The sequence below is a fragment of the Lemur catta genome, chromosome 5 (assembly GCF_020740605.2).
Source record: "Lemur catta isolate mLemCat1 chromosome 5, mLemCat1.pri, whole genome shotgun sequence".
In the NCBI taxonomy this organism is placed as follows: domain Eukaryota; kingdom Metazoa; phylum Chordata; class Mammalia; order Primates; family Lemuridae; genus Lemur; species Lemur catta.
In genome coordinates, this window is record NC_059132.1 from 22,710,552 (window position 1) to 22,735,899 (window position 25,348).

The following is a 25,348-nucleotide window of genomic DNA, read 5'->3' on the forward strand; positions in this document are numbered from 1 at the left end:
AATAGGTAACCCATAATTTGTAAGATAATTTAAGTTATAATTTTGTCTTCAAAGGATCCTTTTAAAATTTGCACTATTTGCCTGAACTTAAATTTGGGGAGCTTTTTTGTATTCACATAAAAACCTAGATTTCTGGTTTCTCTTGAAAATTTAGAGGATCTGGCAAACTCTCCATTTTTTAATGGTAGCGATCAGCTACAACCAGGCAGCAGTCAATTCCTTTGATGGGAGATATGTTCAGTTGTGTTCTGCACTTGGCCATAGTCCCTACCACTCCCTATTGCATTGCCCTTGGCCTAGGCATAGTCATGTATATTATCCACCTCATGTTCTGCAGATCTTTGACTTTGTAACCCCTGCAGTGATTTCTGTGAAACACAGAGCAAGGGCATCTAATGAGTCACCTAAAATCTAGTAGGGGTGCTATGATGGGTGTACATTTCTAGATAGCTAGAGTGGTTTCCCCTCCATAAATCCCCAGGGCTCTGCATCTCTTTGATAGTACTTAATACAGTATTGAAGTTGAGCACCCACTTTAAAAACCAGACCCACCTGGGTGAAAGTCTAAATATCACTACTTTTAGATACATGACCTTAATCGAATTTCTTCGTCTCTCTAAGTTTTATCTATAAAATGGTGCTAATCCTTCCTACCTCATGCAGTTGTCATGGAGAATAACTAAGATAACATGTGCACAGCATCTGGGACAGCGATGAATCCTTAATACCACGCTATGCATTGGAATTATATCCTTACCACCTTCTACTTTCCATTGAAGTTTTTTATGCATGTTTTGCCTCCCCTAAGATACTGTGCATTCCTCAGAAGCAAAAGGCCTACCTTTGTCCCTTTGGTTTTCCCTGTAGTACTATGCAGAGGGACTCAAGGAATATCTGATGCTTAGACAAAAGAATCCTTCATTGCTATAAGAGACAGTGTGCGTGCAATGCCAACAGAAGGGTCTGAGAGTGCTATGGGACCCCAAGGGAGGACGATGTGACCGCTAGCTGGATTCTGCCAGCTCTCAGGCACCGCCAGTGTGTGACACCATTCCTGCTGGGGTGGTCGGCAGGCTGTGCAAGATCTGGCTGCTGCTCTTCTTTCCAGCCTCATTTCTGAACCTTCTCCACCTTGATTTCCATCCTCCCACCACCTGATCTATTCAAGGAACAGAAATAAGGGCAAGTCCATTGCTGTTTCCCAGCCTTTGCACTTGGTCTTCTCCAGGACTGACCCTCTCTTGTCTTTGAATCTTAGCTTGCATGTCACCTTGTCAAGGAGACCTGAACATCCAAAAGAAAGCAGCCCCTCCCTACAGTTATTCCCCCACCCCATTATACTCCATCATATCACCCTGATTTTCTGCATAGCACCCCTTGAAATGATCTATTCTTTTAAATTTTATGCTTGGATATTATCTCACACCCTCCACCAGACGTAAGCCCAGGCAGACAGGGACCTTGTCTGTCTTCATCATCTCCAGTGCCCTGCGCACAGTAAGGACTCAATGGATGCTTGGTGGTAATGGAACGTAAGAATCAATCTTCATGAATTCAGGCATTCAAAAACAATATCAAGGAGGAGAAAGCCCCATCTAATTATTAATACGTAGTGAGGTTCAAACAGGCCCATGGGAGGCCCAACAGATAGGGAAGGGGGAGGGAATTCTCTTGTCAACCCACCAGAGATTGCTAAAGAGCATTTTCCTGTGCCATAGGTCATAAGTGAAGAGGACTTCCAGAAGTGGGCCAGTTCCCGGCATGAGGCCGAGGCATCCCTCGAAAATCGAGATGAGCTTCTAATGGAGACAGCACAGGATCTGGAGAATCAACTCACCTTACTCGGTAGCTAAAAATAAGTCATCATTATATGAAAAAAGGAAAGCGGCAAGTTGGGGAGGAAGTTCTTGGCCCTGATTCTGACACTGCTACAAATATGTCTCAATTAGCAGCCTTCCCTGGGGTGCCCTTCCAGGCATTTGGCATAAATGGGCTGTGCCGATACCCAACCCAGACTCCACACACAGCTTCCTGAGGATGCCCTGGGAGCGTTACTGTGCTCTCTGCAGGAGGAAGCTGCTGAGTTTGGCTCCTTCTCCAACAGCACACTCCTTCGTTCATTTAAATGTTTGTTGAGCACCTACTATGTACCAAATAGCATGCTAGGCAATAGGGCTACAATAAGGAACAGGAGCCACAGAGTCTGTTCTCCAAGAGCTCTAGGAGGATGCTGGACAATTAGGCAAGTGATCTTAACAAAGTGTGATGAGAACTGGGCTGGAAGATGGACCAGGTGGGATGAAAGCACAAAGCAGGTGATGCCAACCTAACCGGGGAGCCAGGGCAGGTCTAGGAAGGCCATTAACTGAGAGGAAGAAGAGGAGCTTGCCAGGCAGACGAAAGGGCCCAAATGAAGGCCCAGAGGTAGGACCCTGGGCTGGCAGGAAACACAGAGGTCTGCTGTGGCTGGACCGCAGGGTGTGGGGAAGAAATGGTGTGAGGGGACAGAGGTCAGCAGGACCCAGATTACAAATCGCCGTATACGTCATAGGCTAAAAGTTTGGGGAAGGCCAGGGGGTGAAAGCAGGGACAGGCTGTGCGTTACAAAAGTTACTCTGGCTGCAGCTGCGCAGAAGTTAGGTTGCTGCACTGGGGGAAAGATGAGAAGACAGAGACTAGGTAAGAGACAGGTTGTGTGTCTGTTGGGGAAAAAGTATTACCAAGCGGCCAAGGAGAGGCTTTATTGATCAGGATTAATCTCCCCCTACCTTGGGAGCAAGATCTAGGTAAGCAATGCCCAAACAGCGTGCTCCGACCACGTGGCAAAAGCCTTCCTTCATCCCGGTGGGCAATGCTAGCCTGGGGGTGAGGCTCAAGTTCCAGCCCCGTCATGACCTTGCTATGTGCCCAGGAACATGCCCCTGCACCCCTCCGAGCCTTGACTTCTCCTCTGGTTGAATTATACTGCATAAGCATCACATGTACTCACCAGAAAACTGGTTTCCCTGATCATCACCTAAATGTACATCGGGGAAGGATACCAATTGGATATCAGACTGGGATGGGGGGTGGGGGGAGGGGATGGGTGTATGCCTACATGACGAGTGCGTTGCACACCCTCTGGGGAATGGTCATGCTTGAAGGTGCAGACCCGGGGAGGTGGGGGGGGGGGGGAGGGGATGGAGGTAGGACTACATGATGAGTGCCAGGCACACTGTCTGGAGAATGAGAACGGACGCGCTTGGGACTCTGACTCGGGGGGATGGGCAGGACATGGACAATGTATATGACCTGAACTTATGCACCCCCATGATGAGCTGAAATAAAAAAAAAAAAGAATTATACTGCATGCGCTGCGCAGCCAGGCAGGGATTCGAGGGGAAAGACCCCAGGTCGCTGTCGCGTGGTGATGCCTATGCATATAAAAGGTAGTAACAAGATTGAGTTGCCGGGATAACTGGCAAGGCAGGGAGAGAATTTGCTCCCACTTCCTTCAGCCTTCTGTGTCTTATGTCTTGGCTGCAGAGGCCTTTGCATGCTGCCTCAAAAGGCCCCCTTTCAGGCTGGACACGTGGACTCATTTTATTAATAACAAGAACCAGAGGGTGGCTAGGCCAGACAACTCGATCTGTCACACACGGCCACCAGAAAATCATCCCATTAGGGCACCCGGGCCCCGAGAGCTCCTTTGTTTCCAAGCAGCACTCTGGTCCCGTCTGTGGGAGGTGTTCATCAGCTGGTTCTGCACAAACAGAACACACTTGTCAGAACCTGTCGCTTCCCTCCTGGCTGGGAAAGGCTTTCACGACCTTCCTGTTTCATTTTCTCTTTCACACAAATAAATGTGTTTTTCCTCGTCTCTCCTTCATTCTGCCTCACTGTCATATAAATCAGCCTCAGCATCTCACCTTCCAGACTAGCCCACGAAAGGAAAGACAAGGCTCAAACCATCACTTTCCATGGGGCTGTTTACCGGTGTGCTTGAACCTGAAATGCAAAACAGGTGCCCTTCCGGATAGAGAGGTTGTTTTCCTCCCCCAAGGGGGCTTGGAAAGGAGAGGACTGGGCTGAAAAGAGATTTCATCTTCACACCGACAAACTAGCACACCATTAAAACGCTGCGTTGCCTTCGCGCAGTCTCAAAATATGAAATGATCTTTTCAATATGCATCCAATGTAGGTGCTTTGCCAACCTATTGTCACCCTGGATTATCAAAAGAAACAAAATGCCTCGCTCCTGTCCAGAGTGAGATGGGCATAGCCATTAGTCTGCGGTCTGAAATGAATCTCAATTGAAATGCAGATTTATTTTCACTTCATCTCTTAGCAACTATTCACCACTTCGGTATATATTCATCAGGGTTGATGCTGAGCTTGAGCTCATTCAAAAATTATGGAATCTGCATGTTTAATTCCCTCCAAGAATATTATCAAAAATGTGAGCCCCTGTTCATGCTGTGATCAGAGATGTCAGTCTCCCCACTTCCTTGTTCCTACAGCTCCAGGCCGCTGTCTGCGCTCCTCTGCACGCCGAGCCGGCCTCATACGTAGGTGCTAGCCCTGAATCCTATCCCCTTCTTCCAATTTCCAATCTATTCTCTAGAATAATCTTAAAACTTAAAACTGATTCTGTCACTCCCCAGCTTAATACCCTTGAATAGCTTTCTTTGCTACCAAATAAATTGCAAATCCCTCAGGCCCTGGCAAGACTCTGCATGATCCCACGGTCCTTACCTCCCTCCCGGCCTCATCTCTCATCTCACTCTGCCTCTCTTTCTGTGTCTGGTACTCTAACCTCTGGGCCTCCATTCATGCTGATTCGTGTACCTGGAATTCTCCTCCTCTGCCACCTCCTGGCTTTGTCTTCCAGGTCTGAGCTTAAATGGCACTTCCCCAGCAAGGCCCGCCCTGGTCTTCTAGGTGAAGGCAGCGTCTCCTGATATAGATTCACATGGCACCCTGACCTTCTGTCATCATACAGGGCAGTTACAAATACTTATTCGACAACCTTTGAGCTCTGATAGGTTAGAGACCAGCTCTCTCTAGTTCACTGTGTGCCCTGGGGGCCTAGCACAGCCTAGCACAGGGACCATATCGACTAAACATTGCCTGGCTTCACAGAGCTTTGGAGGGATCAAGCAGCTACTCTTTGACCATAAACGTGAGCTCTGGTATCTTTGGTCACTCCAGGAGCGACTGGGATCGAAGATCGGCTGCAGGAAGGAGTTCCAGACACAATCGCTGCTCTGCGGGAGGCTGGCATCCAGCTCTGGGTCTTGACTGGAGACAAGCAGGAGACAGCGGTCAATATCGCCTATTCCTGTAGACTCTTGGATCAAACTGACACTGTTTACACCATTAATACAGAGAATCAGGTGAGACCAGTAGGGACCAGATGTCCAAGTACAGAGCAGCCCCTAGGACAACAGGAGACAGGCCTATGGGTGGGATTTGGGTACACTGGGAAAGTACTCCCACCCCCAAAACATCACGGAATCTTGGATTTTGGAGGACCCTGGAAGTCATCCCGCCCAATGTCTTCCACCTCATCCCCACACATGGTTGACTAGCATCTTTCATATTACTTAGTCTAACACTGCTTAATAGAAAGTTTTACCTCTCCCAAATTCTACCCTTGGTCCCATCTCCCCATTTTATAGGTAAGGAAACTGAAGATCACTGGGGCTGAATCACTTGCCCAGGTTCACCCTGATAGTTTCTGATAAACAACAGAACTAAGTCTAGAGCTCTGTTCTGCTGGACTGGCGCTATTTACATTCTACCACACTGTTCACTCATAGAACCTCAAGTGTCAGTTTCTTGCTACTAAAGATCAACTCATCCATTGAAAAAGTCCCAATTAAACTGAAATTATCCTGAGTTTAAAATTTCAGCACCAATTTCTATGTCACATTGGTCTGTCACATAGCAGAAGCCTGAAGGGAATAATACATGAGGCCAGTACATTTTGATGGAATGGAAGAGAGAAAGAATGAAGAAGCCACATCCTAAAACTGCAATTTTCAATCAGAATTGGGCATGGGTGTCCGGCAGTGAGATTTGGAGACAGGACTGTGGGAAATCTGAAGAAGCATATTCAAAGCTCTAATACAATCTTGTATGTAGAAGGAAAAGTGTGTTTTCACCATGCAAGTTGCAGAAGAAGGCAAAGTTCCACCATCTTCTTGGCTCATGAAGATGCGAGGGGCAATGAGATATGTGGTCCTATCAGAAGGGAGCAGGCACTGGATTTTATGGAGGAGACTAACGAGGAAAGCACCGTACTGCAGAGGTGGTGGGCAGAGGGTCTCTGGAGCCCCAGGGATCCCATGGGGAAAAGAACAGAGAGGAGGGAGGAAGACAAGAAGAGGGAAGCTTCCAGAAACAGAGGCAGGGAAAACACTGCAATCTCCCCTTTTTTTTTTTTTTTGGACAGAGTCTCTCTCTGATGCCCTGGCTAGAATGCAGTAGCATCATTATAGCTCACAGCAACCTCAACTCTTGGGCTCAAGTGATCCTCCCACCTTGGCTTTCCAAAATGCTAGGATTACAGACATGAGCCACGGCGCCAGCTGATCAAGACCCAGAATAGAAGTTCAGGGGGATTTATATTTGGGTTCTATTCCCTGAAGAAACCATATACACTGAGGCCCTTTTAGACAAATTGCAGAAATCATTTACTTTCCTATCAGGTGCACAGATTATGCTATGATTAGATTAACCCCCAGTGAATTTTCAGAAGAAAAATAATCTGAGGGGAAAAAAAACACTTTGGCTTTAATATTATGATTAGGAAAGAAAGTAATTTTCAGCTTGCTCAAGTGCTTGATCCCTGTGCCTGCCTGTCCTGCTTGTGATGGAAATTTGGTTTGCAATGATTCTTCCACTCCAGGTAATTCTGGAAAGGGAGGACATCTGCAAACCAGGGAGGCAGCCAGCCCAAGAAGGGTGGAGTGGGCTTCCATGGGTTGTTAAATGCCATGCATTCCTGTAGGAAGCTGAAGACATTTGTTGGTTAAATACTCAAAGTTCCTAAGGAACAGTCAGCTACATACCATCTTTAATTAGGTCAATGTCAATTCTTTTAACACTGTCCAGGACCCTCCAAGAGGGTGCCTGAATCCTCAACCCTGCCTACACCCCGGGGCCCACTAAACCTGTAACATTAGTCTTTCTCATCCCTTTGCCTAAGAATAAATTAGAGATGCATAAATATGTTAAGCCAGAAACTGGGGAAATACATTCCAAATCTTAAATTTATCTAAACCCCAGTTTAATGTAATTACATATTCAGTGGATATTTCCTCCAAAGGTTTTAATTTGCCTAATTCACTATAAATTGATTTAGGGCTACTGTCTCTTTGCTATGTATCTTAAAGCAATAAGCAAGTTATGAGACCTACCTGGACTTCAGGGTTCCCATCCACAAGATGAGGGACTTACTAACGCATCACTGGAAGTGTTGATTTGTCGAGGAGTTTTAAAAGGGACTATATTCAATAGGAACAAATAATAACAATCAGTATTATTGTTATTATTAACATATATTGAAGATTTAATGTGGTCCAAATACCATGGTTTTTGCACTTCCCTTCTCGTCATCTGTAAAATAGAGGTTAAAAATAATTATGTCACAGGATACTGGGAGGATTAAATAAAATCATAGAAGAAAAGTTCTTACTTATCACAGTACTTATATTAGTTATCTATTGCTGAATAATAAATTATCCCAAATCTTAGCAGCTGAAACAATAGACATGTACTACCCCATGGTTTCTGTAGGTTAGGAATCCAGGAACATCTTAGCTGTGTGCCTCAAGTGTAAGGTCTCTCTTGAGGTTGCAATCAAGCTGTCAGTCAGGGCTGCGGGCTCATCTGAAGGCCCAGTTGGGTGGGTGGTGTGGGAGTGGGAAGGAGTTCTGCTTCCACTTCCTGTGGCCCCTCTAGGCTCTGTGCAACCCTATTGCCTGCAACGCTCAATTTAGCAGCTAAAAGGAAGACTCAGGAATAATGAGGTGTGCCTCTATTCCTTCCAAAAGAAATGATTCTAGACATTCCCAGACAGAAATCTGTAGATCGGTGTTCCTCATACCTGTCCCTTCAGAACTACCTTCACAATTTTCTCCAAAATCCACATATGATCTGTACTGTTTTTTACTTAATGATTTCATTTAAATTGACTCACTTTGAACATTGTTTATTTTTAGAAGAAATTTTTAGCACATCAATAAAAAGTCATCATCTCTTGCTATGGATAAAAGAACACTGTAATATGAAGAGCATGTGAAGAAAACAATGCTGTTAAAATTGATAATAATATTGTGTGCTGTAACTTTACCTTTATTAAAAAGTGATATTGGCCAGGCATGGTGGCTCACGCCTATAATCCTAGCACTCTGGGAGGCCAAAGTGGGAGGATCACTTGAGCTCAGGAGTTCGAGACCAGCCTGAGGAAGAGAGAGACCTCGTCTCTACTAAAAATAGAAAAAATTAGCCAGGTGTGGTGGTGCATGCCTGTAGTCCCAGCTACTCAGGAGGCTGAGACAGGAGGATAGCTTGAGGCCAGGAGTTTGAGGTTGCTGTGACCTAGGCTGACAGACACCATGGCATTCTAGCTCCTCTGTCTCAAAAAAAAAAAAAAAAAGGTGACGTTCACAGAAGTTAAAAGAGATATTAAGAATACAATTAGAACCAAAATCTGACTTTATCTTTGATATAATAAAAAGTAATAGAAGAAAATCACTAAAAGGAAATAACTTTCCTACTATGTTTCAAGGTAAACATCAGAAAAAAATCAGTAAGAAGAACCACAGTTTTTAACACCCTTCATGGAGTAGACCAATGGATAAACACAGGGACAATGTATTCTTTTTAATTAGGAAACACAGTTCAAGTAGTAATGACTCTGCCGCCACTACTGAGTTTGGGTGACCTTGGATAAGTTACTAAAGATCTTATTTCCACTTCCTCCTTTCTAAATTAAGATCTGCAATAAACACCCAACCTATCACACAGGAATGTTCTAAAGAACAAAGGAGAACTTAAATGACCTGTGAGAAATAGAGAGCACCACATCAGCATGACACATTGTAATAATTTAACATCATATTAGTATCATTTATTGTTTTATAGTGTGCCTTATCAGTCTCCATCTTGCTGAGCTATTTTCAGTCACTTCCATTCCCAAGAAGTGTCTCTTAGTTTGACCATTAATTTGGTTCCAAGTTATTATTTCTTTGCTATTTCAAATACTGCAGAGAAATGTAAAAATTAGAGAATGACTCCTAAGTAGTCTACGGCAGTAGAGTTTTACGACTATCTTACTAAAGAATAAAGTGAGATTGTTAGCATCCATTTCCAAGGTTGCTTACTAATACTAGATTATTATAACTCTTTACAGGAAACCTGTGAATCCATCCTCAATTGTGCATTGGAAGAGGTCAAGCAATTTCACGAACCAATTTCACAGAAGCCAGACCGCAGGCTCTTTGGGTTCCGCCCGTGTTCCAAGACACCGTCCACCAGCTCAGGGGCCATGGTTCCAGAAGTTGGACTGGTCATTAATGGGAAGACACTGAATGCCATTTCCCAGGGAAAGCTGGAGAAGAAGTTCCTGGAGTTGACCCAGTACTGTCGGTCTGTCCTGTGCTGCCGCTGCACCCCACTCCAGAAGAGTATGATCGTCAAGCTGGTGCGAGACAAGCTGAGCGTCATGACGCTTGCCATAGGTATCCACTGTGCTGAGACTCAGGTGGCAGCTTGGCAGGGATGATGCGACGAGAGGCGTGGGCCAGAGGTGGGAGGACAAGTATAGTCAAGACGCTTAGCCTACGGGTCATTGTCTCAGGGGGAGAGAGTACAGAATGACAGTCAAGATGTGGCAACTCGGAGATGAAGCAGAGGCTGAGTAGAGGGGGAGAGTGCATCAAAGATCTCCGGACTAGCAAATCAACTAAAGAAAAATCAGGACTTAGATGGAGGCCAAAACCAACAGGGGCCTTGAATTCAGGACATCCAGGTAGCTCAAGAAGTGTTACCATCAACAATACATACTCGGGCCACCTCAACTCTGGGATGCAAAGCATTTCCCCTTCAATACTTTACACAGGGCACGGCCTCGGGTGTTTATGGACTTGATATTCTTCTGGGGGTTGATGGCCGGTGGGGATATTTGAAAGATCAGAGCTGTCTCATGTTTAATTTTGTATGCTCATTTCTAAATACAAGGCCAGCGCAAACCATATTCTCAGTAAAGGCTAGCTAGTTGGTTGGTAAAGAATTGCCCAGAAGGGGCTAAACTTTAATAATACTGAGGCAGAGAGCTACAAACTGCACTTATTTAACACCTTCCAGGAGCAACCAAACCTGGTTTGGTTTACAAGAATCTTCATGATCCGGTCTTCAGGCCCCTCAGTCGCATCTCTTACCATGATTGCCTTCTTCTTCCCAACACTTGGCTCCCAAGTGTTCCAACCTAATGAAACTGTTTGCCATTTTTCATGGGCCTTGTCCTCTCTCACTTCCAGGTCTTTGCACAAGTTATTTCCTCTGGAAAACACTCTCAATCCCATCTAACTTTGCTTTTTTCTAGGGGCTCCCACAGCACCCAGCACTCATAGCTCCAAAGCACTGTTACACCTCCTGTGATGGCCAGGGCCTATGCATTCCTTGAGTATAGGAGCAATGTCAGCCTTATTCACTGTTGGATCCCAGGCCCAGCACATGCCAAGCACATAGCGAATATTGCATTCAGTTAGGGACATTCTCACAGACGGTGCCAACCTCTCTTCCTCTTGCACAGGCATGGAAAGAGATTTTCTTTCCTGACATTTCAAACAAGAGGCCTATGACACATGATGGGTTTTTTCCTGGTCTTCAGGTAAATACAGTTCAGAAAAACAAAAAAGTGGAGGAAGAAAGCACGCGGGGGAGCAGAACCTTAGCAACTGCATCCTACTTTTATACCCTGAATTGTCCTCTTCAGAAATTCAGACACACACAAGGCAATAGCCCAGGACTGAGTCCCTGAGGTTAGATATTGGTTTCAGTGCCATAACAATGGAAACAAAACCAGTAGGGCGAGAAATAGCCTGGTTTCACACTTCTACTTATCTCAGTTAGCTAACAGAAGAGGTTAAAGGTTGGATTTGTTCTGCCATGGGGAAGATTAAAATTATATATACTATGTGATCAAAAAAAAAATTATGAGAACAAAGGTTACATACAATGACAAAATTTTTAAGATCAGTAAATCTGTTACCAAATAATGTGGGGAAGAATTATTCTTTCCCCTAATGCCATATTCTCTATGATGAATAATATAAATTTAATCGCAGCTTATGCTGAGAAGCCACTGGGAAAAGAGGTGGGGCCAGGAGGAGGACGAAGGCCACATGGTCTGCAGCAGGGGCTGGCACGCTACAGCCTGCAGGCCCGATCCAGCCCACTGCATGGTTTTGTACAGATGCTAAAAACAGTTTTTCTATTTTTAAATGTAAAATTTGTAAAAGACTAATAGCCTTTCAGCAATAGCAATTGTTCGATTTTGCTTCTGGGCTCACAAAACCTAAAATATTTACTATCTGACCCTTTACAGAAAAAGTTTGCTAAACTCTGCTCTAAAAGATAAAGCACTGGGGAGAGTCTGGCCTCTGGGGAAGGCCTCACTGTATAGAGCTCACTGTGGCCCCTCAAATTTAATTAAAGTTACGTGGAATTTCGCCAGCCTGGTTTCCATAGCCACATGTATCTAGTGGTTTCTGTACTGAACAGTGCAGATACAGAACATTTCCATCATCATAGAAAAAACTATTTAAAGGGAAGCCATGTCTGTGTGTACATGCGTGTGCATGTGTGCATGTGTGCATGCGTGTGTGTGTGTGTGTGTGTGTGTGTGTGTGTGTGTGTGTTTCCATGGCCTTACCTGCAGCTTCCCAAAACAACTCAGTCCATTGAATGAGAACTCAATGTGACCAAGTGGATCCCAATAAAAAGATTCCTCAATTTCACTTTTCTAAATTCAGAAACAAAACTGAATGCTGTCCTCTCCTTGGACATCATTCAAAATCTTTCGTGTCCAAACTCTTCAGTCGTCTTAATTCCATCAGTATTTCAAGTTTGACTGAGTCAGGGAAGCCTATGAGCCCCGGAATCAGAAAGATCTGAGCTCTGATTCTCCTGGGTCCCTTCTCTGGCTGGATTACCCTTAACAATCTCTGAATTGCTCATATTCTACATTTGCTCATCAGTAAAGTCCATTGTAACATTCGTGAAGGCCCTTTTTCGTAAACTACAAACCCCTGCCCACGTCTCTCTCGATCACCATTGTATCCCCAATACCTAGCATTGTGCCTAGAAAAAAAGACACTTAATCAGTACTGTATTTGTTGAATGATAAAGAAAAAAGTAGGGCTTCTTGTCCAAAGAAGAAAAGACATCTCTCAGGCTAAGTACTGTAGCAGTGACTTTCTATAGATCTATTCAGAGCAATGTTAAAAGGAATGGGGACACTTTAGAGCCATCTCATTGTCACTGAGCAGTTGGACCAGGAATAAAGGAATCTCATGACCCGTCTTCTTTCAGGTGATGGAGCCAATGATGTAAGCATGATTCAAGCTGCTGATATTGGCATTGGCATATCTGGACAGGAAGGAATGCAGGTATTGTCCCCCTGAACTGTTCCTGTTTCTTCCTTGCTCTTCTTTATCCTTATTGGAGATTTAAGGAACTCCCCACAGTGTTGGAGGCACTTCTGTTCAAGAACTTCCACCTACATCCACAGTTGCCGTGCCCTCCATAAGCAATGACAGACATAAGGACATTTGAAAACATCTTTCAATTGCCATTTTAGTCCTGATGGCTAGTTTAACCCATAAATTGCTTGATACACCTTCGTGGAGGACCTAATTTAGTCAATATTCAGCTTGGAATAAGCATATAAACTTGAATGCTAGCTTCTCCCATTGAAATGACCCCAGTTTGTGCTTTTTGAACCATTAACAATAATATTCCCACCACCAGTGCAGACATTTGGTGTTGCCTAAATTCATTGATGAGGATAAAAGAGCATTGATGGGGAAGCCACAGATAGCTCTGAGTAGTTCCCTTTGAGTGTCTGCCACATGCCTGCACTCTGTTAGACACTTCACATTTAGTATCTCACTGATTTTAATAATCACCTCAACCCTGTGTGTTAGGGATTGTTACTCCATTTTTTTCGGATGGAGAAACTGAGGCTCAGGGAGTTTAAATAGCCAGACCAAGATTCATATCGGGATTTATGACAAGGCACGTCTAAACCTGGCTCCGTGCTTTAAAAGTGCATATAAGCTATGTCTGATTCTGAGTAATCCCGAGCTCCACGTAGAGGAAGAGCTATCTAACTGACCAGCAGCTCCCTCTGCGAAGGAGCCAATGGCCTGCCTCGGGGGATGGGGAGGGTGTTCAGAGATTTGGGAGTTACTTGAACGGAAGCCTCTACTCTCTGGTTAACATCACATCCCTGGCGCAGTGCCTGACACATCCTGGGCCACATAAATGCTTGCAGGGTAAATGGACGAAGGACCTGCCTACACCACTGGTCCTTCTGATCTGCCCTTCTTGGATTCCAGTGAGGTTTTGATTTCCCAGAGGAGAGGGTGGGGTGTCAGAATCCAAAGAGCCACCCAAGAGTAAACACATAGCGACCAAGGGGTCGTTCAGACCCTGCCGGCTGTGGACCTAAAACAAGGCGTCACCCTTGAGGGAGCCTCCTTGGGCATCGGTGGCCACGGATGGAAGCTGACGTGTCTGCTGTCCCCTCTCAGGCTGTCATGTCCAGCGACTTCGCCATCTCCCGCTTCAGGCACCTCAAGAAGCTGCTGCTGGTGCACGGTCACTGGTGCTACTCACGCCTGGCCAGGATGGTGGTGTACTACTTCTACAAGAACGTGGTGAGTGGCCCCGGGGTACCCGCCCTCCCAGGCCTGGGGAGTCCTCGCCACGGAGCCAGATCTCCCCACAGCATCTCAGCGAAAGGGAAGGAGTCAGGCTGGCCTGGATTTCGGATCCTGAAATTCTTCCTTACTAGCTCAGTGACCTTGGGCCAGACTATTCACTTCTCTTGGACCTCAATTTCCTCTCTGATAGAATAGAGCTAATATTTTCTATTTTTGTGAAATTACTATGAGAATTAATGATACTATATGGAAAGCACTTGACAAGTAGGAGACAGCTTGAATATTTATGAGCATGGACTCTGGAGTCCAGCACATTGGGTTCCAATCCAGACTCCCATAGCTGGTGATGTCCCTAAACCTCAGTTTCACCATCTGTAGAATGGGGGTGGTCGTAGTACCTTTCTCATGTATTTGCTGCGAAGATTAAATGAGAGTTGTATATAAAGTAATTAGCATGTAGCGATCACTCTCTAAGGTTAGCCATTATTTCTTTATTATCATTGTTGCTGTCATTACTCTTAGAGTTAAATTTCACAAGTCAGATTATTTTCTGATTTCAAGGAAGAATGATTTGAAGAAAAACTAGCTTGACTTGCATCTTAGATTTCCTCCCCGGATAGGGCCCCCCCAATGTTAAGAGCTACACCCCAGGCCTTGGGAGAGTAGAGGTGACAGTTCCTCACAGAATATAAGACTGGAGCCCATGGCTTCAACCTGAGACCTGCACGTCACTTCGGCACCACCAGGCTCCCTTACAAGGGAGTTCCTGGGAGACAGGACACTAAATAAAATATCTATTGGCAAAGATGTTTGGGGTGGGGGGATCATCTGGGTTGTAACCTCACGTGACTCTAGCATGCTGTGGGACCCTGGAAAGGCCACTTAATCTCTCTTAGCCTCAGTTTCCTAATCAATAATATGGGGAGACTATGACTCTCTCTGTCCCTAGAAGTGTTATTAAGAGGCTTTAGTGTCAGAGCCCTGACAAGCACATAGCACGGTACCAACAATGTTATGGAGATATTGTTGGGTCTCCTTTAAAATGTGTTGGTTTCTGTCATGTTGATAAGGGCCCAGAGCAAGCATGCACCAACTGAGGTAGTATTAAAACTGTCAAAAGATCTCCTTTGAAAAGCCCTTGATTAACAACGGATATAAGAAGTCAGAACATTGCCGTACGAACGGAGGGAACAAAGGCCTGTGTTTTTCATTATCTAGTTCAAGGACCTTTCAGCAGTCCCCGTAAGTCTCAGATAGAATCTGATTCCTCTTCGCATGAGGAAAAGCGAAGGATTAGACCAAGGTGATGGAAAAGAAATATATTAGCCAAGCAGTGCAACAAAATTGCAAATTTTTTTCCCTCTTGCTTCATTCTCCCCGTCTTCCTTTCAGGTTCTGACATAGTCACTCTCGCTCAGGAGTGAGATAAACAGCACAACAAAAAATAATGTAAATTCGATCAACTGGATGGTAGCATTATCTCAGCAAGTCTACGCAAACAAGTCACTCCGTTTGACTTGAAACTCACTCTGAGCATGAAAGGCTGTTTACTTAGAATTCAAAATGCTTGTTTAATTTTATTTTTTTTGTATCCAAAGGAATCATTCTTTTGAATAAGCACAGCCTCCTCTCTGCATTAAATTTGTGAAATAGAAAAGAAAATGTTTCCAGCCAGCCACTCATTCAAAGCTTAAGTGATATTTATTTCTAGCCCAATGCCACGTTCCACATTGCGGGACTGATGCCGCATCATCTCCCCGTTGCGATTAGAGGGTGGAGAACTATGACTTTCACATCCGAAACCAATTTCAGAGGGGGAGTAAAACCCTGCCTGCTCTGAAATTTGAACAATGAATTAATTACTGCACTGTGGCTTCTCGAGAGGAAGAGCAGGCATCCAATCTCAGTGATGCTGTCGCAGGGTTCAGCGCACTCCCTGCAAGGTGCAAAGATTTCAGCTCTAGGCAGAAGAAGTAGAAAACAGGCAAGATCCTACCAGGGCACCGGGAGGAAAGAAGCATCCTGCAATGTTAAAACTCCAGGATGAGTGTTAGAACAACAGAACTAGGATTAACTTCGTTTCCTCCAATAACTACTGAATGTCTGCCGTGTGTCGGGAGCAGTATCGGCAATGGGTATAGAGCGGGAATGAAGCCAGCCACAGTCCCTGCCCCCATGAGCTTTACCTTCTACATCAGGGCTCAGCAAGCTTTTCTGCAAAGGCCAGATAAAAAATACTTTCAGCTCATTGTGTAAGCCAAAGAGAGTACTGAGAAAGGTCGGGGGTTCTTAAAGAACTTTGAAAATTCAGATGCTGGTGGTACCACTTTCTAGCTCTGAACTTGGACAAGGGGCAACTGCATAGCTCAAAGCCTCAGATTCCTCGTCTGTAGAGTGGGGCTAATAATATTAACATTATTGTTAACGTTCTTATCAATATGTGATGTTATATTAATATAATATAAAAATATAATACTATTAATATTATTAGCAACAATATTAATCTTGCAAAGCTGTTAGGACAAACTATAGTGGGTACTGCACATCTAATAAGGTACTATATACTAATATACTGATATACTATAATGCACATCACACACCTGGTACATATAGAAGCTCCAATAAAAATAATTGGTGTTACCACTAGTGACAATATTAATGTGCTAATATTATTACTATTAATAATAATAATGAATAGAGAGCTTCATCAAAATAACATGGGCCCAGCAGTTAGGAAATGAGAATTCTAGTTTGAAAACAAATGTACCGAAGGATTTCTTTTAAGACCCTTCATGTCCCTGTGCCTCAGTCCCGCAGAACTGAGTTCTAGTCCTTACTCCAGGACCAGCTGCTTACGTGACCTTGGTCAAATCACCAAACCATATGACAATACGGTAGGCAATGACAGCGACCCAGTCCATTCACAGATAGGGAGATCTTAAGTGTGAAAGAGTTTTAGAAAAAATAAGCAATATTGAGGCATAAGATGTCCTTATTCATCTCCGAGTTCCACGACCACTGGGAAGGTATTGTGAGGTGAACCTTCTCACGAGGTCATCTTCCCACCAGGCTTCCTGCTCATGGTTCAGTCTTTCTTTCTTCCGTGACTTCCTCGGCGACATCCCTTTTTGTTACCACACTACTGTCATCAATGTTTCTCATATGCCCTGGTCTGAGTACTACTATTCTCCTCTGACAGATGAGAGAATTATGTTCAGAAAAGTTAAGCAGTTTTTCCAAGATCACACAGCTACTAAGTGACAGAATTGGGGTTTCAAAGCCAGGCCTTTCTGCCTCCAAAAGATTCTGCTCTTAACCCCTATCGTACAGCAAGTCCTCACTTCATGTCATCAGTAGGTTCCTAGAAACTGCCACTTTAAGCAAACTGATGCACAGCAGGACCTCGAATAACATCATTTCATCCTAACATTGTTTTAACACGGATAAAAAAAAAATGTTTGTGTTATACATCATTTTGCTTAAAGTCGTAGTTTCTAAGAGCCTATTGACAACGTTAAGTGAGGACGGACTGTATACTCACCTTAACAAGCTCCCCTCCGGTCCTGAAGAACGTTAATAGTAATATAGCAGGAGGAGGGGCAGCAGCTACTGCTGGCAGGATGAGAATTACCTTGAATCCTGGCACAACCCTGCGTGTTACAAAGCAGGAGACTGATGCTCCAGCCACGTGGGAGCTCCTAGGCAGCCACTGCCGACCGGCTACAGTTGGGGTCTCTCACAAGACCGGCTGCACTCGGGGTCTCTCACAAGGCCACGCTCTCTGCCTGCAGTGCTACGTCAACCTGCTCTTCTGGTACCAGTTCTTCTGTGGTTTCTCTGCCTCTACCATGATCGACAACTGGCAGATGGTCTTCTTCAATCTCTTCTTCACCTCTGTGCCGCCTCTCATCTTTGGAATCCTGGACAAAGACATCTCTGCAGAAACCCTCCTGGCACTGCCGGAGCTGTACAAGAGTGGCCAGAACTCCGAGGTAAGGGGCTCAGCCCGAGGGAGGTGGCCTCAGCATGTCCCTGACCTCTCCCTTGTCCCTGAAGGCATCAGAGAAAGAGCCCTGGGCCAGGCGTCAGGAGCCTGAATTCTGCCACTGTGATGCCACTTACCTCTCATGTGACTTTGAGTAGCTTCTCTCCCCATTCCTGGCCTGTTTCTCATTTGGTGTTGAGGATATTGGAGCAGATCAGTGGGTATTTTTTCTTTTTAATCATTTCTTAATTATATCACACGTTGATATCTGGGACAGCCCTAGCGGAAGGGGAGAGGGCAGGCAGAAAATTCTAGGCCTCTTAGGGGGCACCTTCAGGCCCTGGGGAGTAACAACAGCACCCAGTGTGGGAGCCCGTGAGACTGGCAGCTGTCATAGTTTTCTCATCACTGGGGAAGGCACACATAAGCGAATGCTTCCATTCCAATCAGGAAAGGCAAAGCTTAGAACTCAAGATTATGTAGGGTCTAGAACTTGCTGGTGTCAAGGGGACAAAAGAAGGCCTAAGAAACCATCGTGGGGCTTCCGAGGAGGCCCGGAGAGGCCGCACTGCAGCCCTGACTGATTTGGAGGTGTCAGGGGCAGGCAGTCCAGGCCCAACAAGGAGGTGGGATGAAGGGACCACGGCCACCTCAAAGGGGGATCACTAGGAAAAGGGACTTCGAAATGCCAGAGAGTATCTTTGCACCTGGGGGAAAAGAGGGCAAAGCCAGATGTGGTGTTTGAGAACAGGTGATTTGCTGTAGACAGCCAGCAAGGAAATAAGCCCAGTGGTCACCCAAAGACTGGGGGACAGCGACAGCAGCCCACGCAGTTCAGACAAAGGAGGCATGGGGTAGGGTGGACATGTACATCTTGGGCTCTTCTAAGTCTACCCCTCCTATCAGCATGCTGGCTGCACCCCCAACTCCTGGAGTATCTACCCAAGAGGTTAACATACCAAACACCAAAAACTGTAAAGGTTTCACTTCTCCTAGGGAAGGCACAAAAAGTGAAGCATGAAATGAGAAGGCTCATCCCTGAAGCCGTTGAGCTCTGTCTCTCGGGAACCTATGATCCCGGGCTGTGATTGAAACCTCCCTTTCAGATGCCACTTAGAAACCTTAGAATCTCTACACTTACCAAGTTTGCAGTAGCACTAGCAACAGCACTAATGAATAACTGGATACCTACTAGATACTAAGGCATGATTGCATTTAGTCCTCTCGAGCCCCAAGAAAACAGGTGGTGTTATTTTTGTCCACATTTCATGGTAGAAGAAATCAGTTCTCAGAGCAGTTTAGTAATTTTCACAAGGTCACATAGTTAATGGTAGAGCCGAGACTTGAACTGAGGTCTGTCACCCTCAAGCCTGTGCTCTTAATCACTGCATTCTATTGAATATTGCCACGAATGTAAGAGGCACTGTGTAAATGCCATATCATCTGCCCCAGCCATGCACAAGGAAGCTGCTTGCAAAAATTAGAGGCTTACTTGGATGGGGGTAACTGATGGCATGTTCTTTCCTGGCAGTGCTATAACCTGTCAATTTTCTGGATTTCCATGGTGGATGCGTTCTACCAGAGCCTCGTCTGTTTCTTTATCCCTTACCTGGTAAGTAATATCGTCCTATTCAAACCATACAAATCACAGGTAGACCTGATCCTATTTATATGAAATTTCAGACTGGTAATGTCTTTCTGGACACTTCAGAACAGAAGCTCCAAACAAGTGGCCTGCAGGCCACATCCAACCCTGGGTGTTTGAAAAGTCGGAACACTTTACCCAAACATCTTAACTTCGGGTGGCTCTTGAAAAACCAAAAGCTATCTTTTCACCAAGTCAGTTTTCCCTCATAGCAAAAACCTGGGGTAGACTTGTAACTCTGCTCAGATGGGGAGCATGTTCTCCAGTTTGCCAAAGTCCCCACCACTCCCCTTTGTCTTACACCTGGCCATCTTCATTCATTAACTGTTTCCTACTTGACCACTGAAGGTATTTGAATTTACTATTCTTGATTTTTATAAAGATTTGTGCTTCCAAGGTCAAGGCAGCAAGTGTTCAAGGCAGCAAGTTCTGATAATAGAAGATTCTATATTATCTGAAATAAATAGCAAGAATGCAGATAGCCCAATCTCAGTTTGATTTCCCAGTTTAAATAGAATTTAGATAAGCAAAGGATTCCTGTATTCTTCTGGGACAGGGGGCCAGTATATGCGGCAATTGCCACCAGGTAAACACTGGTGCTTACCCAGCCTCTAGGCTCACATTCTTTTGCAATTAGCAATACAATGGGGTTAGGGGAGGCAGGCATTTTGTGCTCTGTTTGAATTTCCTGGCTTACAATACCCTCTCTGGCCAGTCCTCTTGCTTGCCTTTCCTACCGTATCTTTTGCCCTTCCATGTGCTCAATAGACCTGTGGCGTAGGGCTCTGGAGTTCTGCAGACCCCCCGTGTCCACCCTCAGTTCCTGTGTTGGAACTGCATTTTCTCCCACTTTCAAGTGATTAACCTCCCTTATTCTGGTTTCTGCTGATATGTCCTCTCTTCTGTGTTTCCAGGGTACCTTGTACTTGCCTCTATTATAGTATTTAAATTGTACTGCATCTGCCCTGCCTAGTAGACTGTAATCTCCTTGATGGTAGACACACAAGTATCCTCAGCATTAGCACAGTGCCCGGTGGGTGCTTGATAAATTCTTTCTTCATTCATTCCATAACGGTTTTACAACCCCCACTGTGGCTTCCTCTGACAAACATGCTTCTAAATAATTTAATACTATCAACTCGCTTCTCACCTTGTTCTGTTCCTTGGGTCAGTTTCACATGGATGGGCAACTGGATACCTCCTTCTCTCCCTGTTCCTTCCCCTCCCTTGACACCTGCCTTCACTGATGCTTTATAATCACTGTGTCAAAGCCAATGCCGAAAGTCCATGGGCACAGTAGACAATGCCTGCTTGTTCCTCCTCTGCAGACCTACAAGGACTCTGATATCGACGTCTTTAGCTTTGGGACACCAATTAACACCATCTCCCTCACCACAATCCTCTTGCACCAGGCGATGGAAATGAAGACGTGGGTAAGGGTCCCAGGGCCCCTTGGGCTTAAAAACTGTGCTCCTGTTCATTGGCTACGTTTAGATTTCTGAGTTGTTTCACTCTGTATTATTGATACTCTCAGTAAATACACACTGAGCTTTTACCTATGTCCCATTTGTACAGGGATGAAAGAGGTAAAAAAGGTAAAATTCCTGGCCTCAACTTGCTTGTCATCTAGCCAGGGTGATAAAACTAACACACATAAAACAATGAGACAATTAGCTGCAAAAATAGATAATATTGATAAAAAGTTCAGGGGTGTTTCAGAAACAAGGAAAACATTAGACTGACCATACCTGAGGCTGGGTTAGCGAGGATGCTCCCTATTTAATATCAAAAGAGTAGAAAACTGCCTCCAGGGAACCACATCTTCAGGGTGGGGGACACTAGAGCCCCATTTATCACCAGGTCCAAGTTCCCCACTCAAGGAAGAAAGCTAAAGAAAAGACGACAGTGACAAGCTGTTTGGAATTATAGTTTTTTCAGAAGCTGTGAACAAGGGAGGCAAGAATCAGAGACATAACTTTGATCTTAGGAGCTGCACCAAGCCAAGGAAACATTTAGACTCTGGAAAATGAAAAATCATCATTGAAATTAAAAATGCAATCTGTGGGATCCACTCTAGATCAGACACTGGCAAAAAGTAAACTGCCAAATTGGAGGGGATTATTGGGAACTCATACAGAATGACAGAGAAATACAAAAAAGTGAGAGGAGTGGTGGCTGGAATACCTCTACAGAATAGCATCTACACAATGCGAGTCATAGGAGAAAACAAGGGAAAGAATGGTGGAGAAGAAATATTCAAAGAAATAGTCATTGTGAATGAAAATTTATGAAAACAAATCTGGAAGCATTGCCTGGATATATCATAATGAAACTGTACAATCTAAAAGACACCAAGACAATTTTTAAGTCTATCAGAGACTATGGACAAATTAATTGAAAAGGAGCAGCAGTTATACTGACTATCAAACAACAGAAGCCAGAAAATAATGGAGTAATTATCTTCAAAGATCCGAAGGGAAAAAACTGGAGCGGCTACACTATCACTTAAGAGTAGGGCAAAATAAATTATATTTTCAGATACACAAACACTTTAAAGTTTATTATTCATAGGCCCTACTAAGTATTGTACTTTTCAAGGACATAAAAGCTAAAACTATAAAAGTCTACACTTATTTAATATCTTAAAAACTCAAGGTTCACCACTTCAAAAGTGGAAAGAAAAAAAGAAATGTAGAAAATTATCAATTCTGGCCAGGCGCGGTGACTCACGCCTGTAATCCTAGCACTCTGGGAGGATCATTTGAGCTCAGGAGTTTGAGACCAGCCTGAGCAAGAGCGAGACCCTGTCTCTACTAAAAAATAGAAAGAAATTATCTGGACAACTAAAAATATATAGAAAAAATTAGCCGGGCATGGTGGCACATGCCTGTAGTCCCAACTACTCGGGAGGCTGAGGCAGAAGAATTGCTTGAGCCCAGGAGTTTGAGGTTGCTGTGAGCTGGGCTGACTATGGCACTCTAGCCCAGGTAACAGAGTGAGACTCTGTCTCAAAAAAAAAAAAAAAAAAAAGTCAGCCTTCCAAGGTAGGAGTCTACTAAAAGACCACATTAAATTAGGACCCCAAAGGCTATACCTCCAGGGTAAGGATATGCCCAAAAGTGTACCTGTATGTACCCCCCTCCCACAGCCTCCTTAGCAGAGACTGCAGCTAAACAGAGCAGAGAGAACATAAAGGACCTGAAAAATTATGGCCATGGGCTGGCCTCACATAGATTTGTAGTGCAGATTCATATTACCTGGGCAAATTTTGACCTATGAATTCAGTTTAGTGACTCAAAACTGGCAGTGCCTAGAAGCATTGCTAAACACATATATACCCTTTCTGAACAAAGTCATCTTTATCCTAAGCCTCAAAATTGTTCGTACTTATTTTTCAAGGACAATAAGCATCACACATTCAAAAATAAAGAAGCTCACAAGGAAACGAGAATCCATGAGTGAGGATCATAAATATCAGAAACAAATACTTCAGATATTGAAATTATTAGATATGATATAAGTTATAGAAAAGCTCTATGTTTACTATGTCTAAAGAATAAGCTTTAAAATATCTGCAGTGATTGGTAAACTACACAAAGCAACCTAACAGATTTGAAAAGAGACCAAATAGAACATTTAGAAATAAGAACTACTATAAGTATAACTTAAGTTTTGATGATTGGCTTAATAGGAAATTAGACACAGCTAAGGGGAGAATTAGTGAATTGGTCAAAAGAAATTATCCAGAATATAAAACAGAGGGAAAAAATAAAAATTATAGAAGTGGTATTAAGAAACATAGAAGATAGAATAGGATCTGAAAAGGTCTAGGAAACATTTTATCAGCATCTCAGAAAGAAAAGAGAATAAAACAAAGGCAATATTTGAAAGTTTATGATGAGAGTTTTGCAGAAGTGATGATTCAAGGTCTGCAAAACCCAAGAAAGATAAATAAAAAGAATCCCACACTTGTTATATCATAAGGAAACCATAGAACAAAAAAATGCAAAATAAAAATTATGAAAGCAGGTGTATTTTAAGGCACAAAGATTTCCTTATAAGGAACAACTGATAAAGAGATTGCTAACTTCTCAATAGCAACAGTGGAAGACAGAAGACAGTGGAATCCTATCTTAACTATGCTGACAGAATAGCTGCCAAACAAGAATTCTATATTCATCAAAATATCTTTCAAGAATGAGGATGAGACAAATCATTAGAGAGTATATCACCATTATACTCCCATGAACAGAAATTTTAAAGGATGTTCTTAAAGCAAAAAGAAAGATATCTCACATGGAGATCCAAGATGCAAGAGGGAATGAAGGCATGGAAAGTGATAAACATGTAAGTAGATGTTAGTGAAAAATCACCATATTAAACAATTATTGATAGATCAATCACTTGATTTTAAAAGATGATATAAGTAAAATAAACAGCATCAATAGCATATAAGTCAGAGAGTTGAAGTGCTCTAAAGCTCTTGTGTAATTCAGGAGAAGGGAAAACTAGTTGTATACTTTAGACTGTAGTAAATTAAGATTGCTTGTTATCATTTATTGAAACATTATTGAAAGAAATAGAAATGAAGTATATAATGTCCAAACTAGTGAAGAGGGAAAACAAAATTATACAAAATAGTCAATAATTTTTAATGAACAGTAGGGTGATTTAATTAACATTAATCAATTGCACATTTCAAAATAGCTAGAAGATAATAACTTGAATCTTCCTAACATAAAGAAAAACAAATATTTAAGGTGATGGATATCCCAATTACCCTGATTTGATTATATGAAAGTATCAAATTATCACATGTACTCCCAAAATAGATACATCTAATATGTATCAATTTTAAAAAAATAAAATTTTTTACAAAATAAAAATAAAAGAAGGACAAGCATGGAAAAAGAGAAGCACAAAACAAGCAGGACAAAATGTAATCAGACAACAGAACACTGCACTGCTTTGAAAGTGAATAAACTACCACCACATACAGAAAAAATGGACTCAGCACACAAACATAATATTGAGGGGGGAAAAGATGATTCTATCTATCCAATACTTAAAAACGGGTTATATAGGGAAACCTAGATAGGTGGTAAAACTGCAAAGGATAGCATGGAAATTATCACCAAAGTCAGGGGCAAGGCAGCAGACTTAGGGGTCTTGGGGGTATACGCGTGTTCAAATTCTGGTAGCAATGTGGGTGTTTGCTTTATAATGATCCATTAAACTATGTACTTTTTAAAATTTTTAAAACAGGTGTTGCATTTTTAAAAATTTTAACACAGTGTTAGCCAAGAAGCGTGATGGCACTGCCCCTAAGCTGTACCTTCAACCGTGTCTACTTCTTTCTCTCCACAGACCTTTATCCACGGGCTAGCCCTCCTAGGCAGCTTCCTGTTGTACTTTGTGGTATCCCTGCTGTACAACGCCACCTGCGTCGTCTGCAACAGCCCCACCAATCCCTACTGGGTGATGGAAAACCAGCTCTCAGACCCCACTTTCTACCTCGTCTGCCTCCTCACACCGGTTGTGGCTCTTCTCCCAAGGTTCGTGCACCAGGGCTGTTTCATCCCTCGTATTACCAGTCACCCCCTTAATAAGCTATTCTCATAACCCAAGAGTCATGAGTTTGATTTCTGCTGGGATCCTCCAGGCTATTGTTCTAGAGTCAGCGTCCTAGGACAGAAAGAACAATGAACCAGGAGGCAAATAACACGGACTCTGGTCTCAAGTCAGCCACAGAGTAGCAAAGTCACCAAAGCTGGTGTGGCC

General features: G+C 43.7%; 1 protein-coding gene across 1 annotated transcript in view; it reads left to right on the top strand.

The window, feature by feature from the left end:
* Positions 1–25,348, top strand: part of ATP10B (ATPase phospholipid transporting 10B (putative)) — a 91,181-nt gene that overhangs the window by 58,169 nt on the left and 7,664 nt on the right. Inside the window, exons 13-21 of the mRNA XM_045551239.1 lie at positions 1,719–1,845; positions 5,191–5,375; positions 9,401–9,728; positions 12,583–12,659; positions 13,806–13,931; positions 17,729–17,929; positions 19,454–19,534; positions 20,896–21,000; positions 24,935–25,122. Of these exons, the coding sequence (XP_045407195.1) occupies positions 1,719–1,845; positions 5,191–5,375; positions 9,401–9,728; positions 12,583–12,659; positions 13,806–13,931; positions 17,729–17,929; positions 19,454–19,534; positions 20,896–21,000; positions 24,935–25,122 (1,418 nt within the window). The remainder of the gene's footprint in view (positions 1–1,718; positions 1,846–5,190; positions 5,376–9,400; positions 9,729–12,582; positions 12,660–13,805; positions 13,932–17,728; positions 17,930–19,453; positions 19,535–20,895; positions 21,001–24,934; positions 25,123–25,348) is intronic.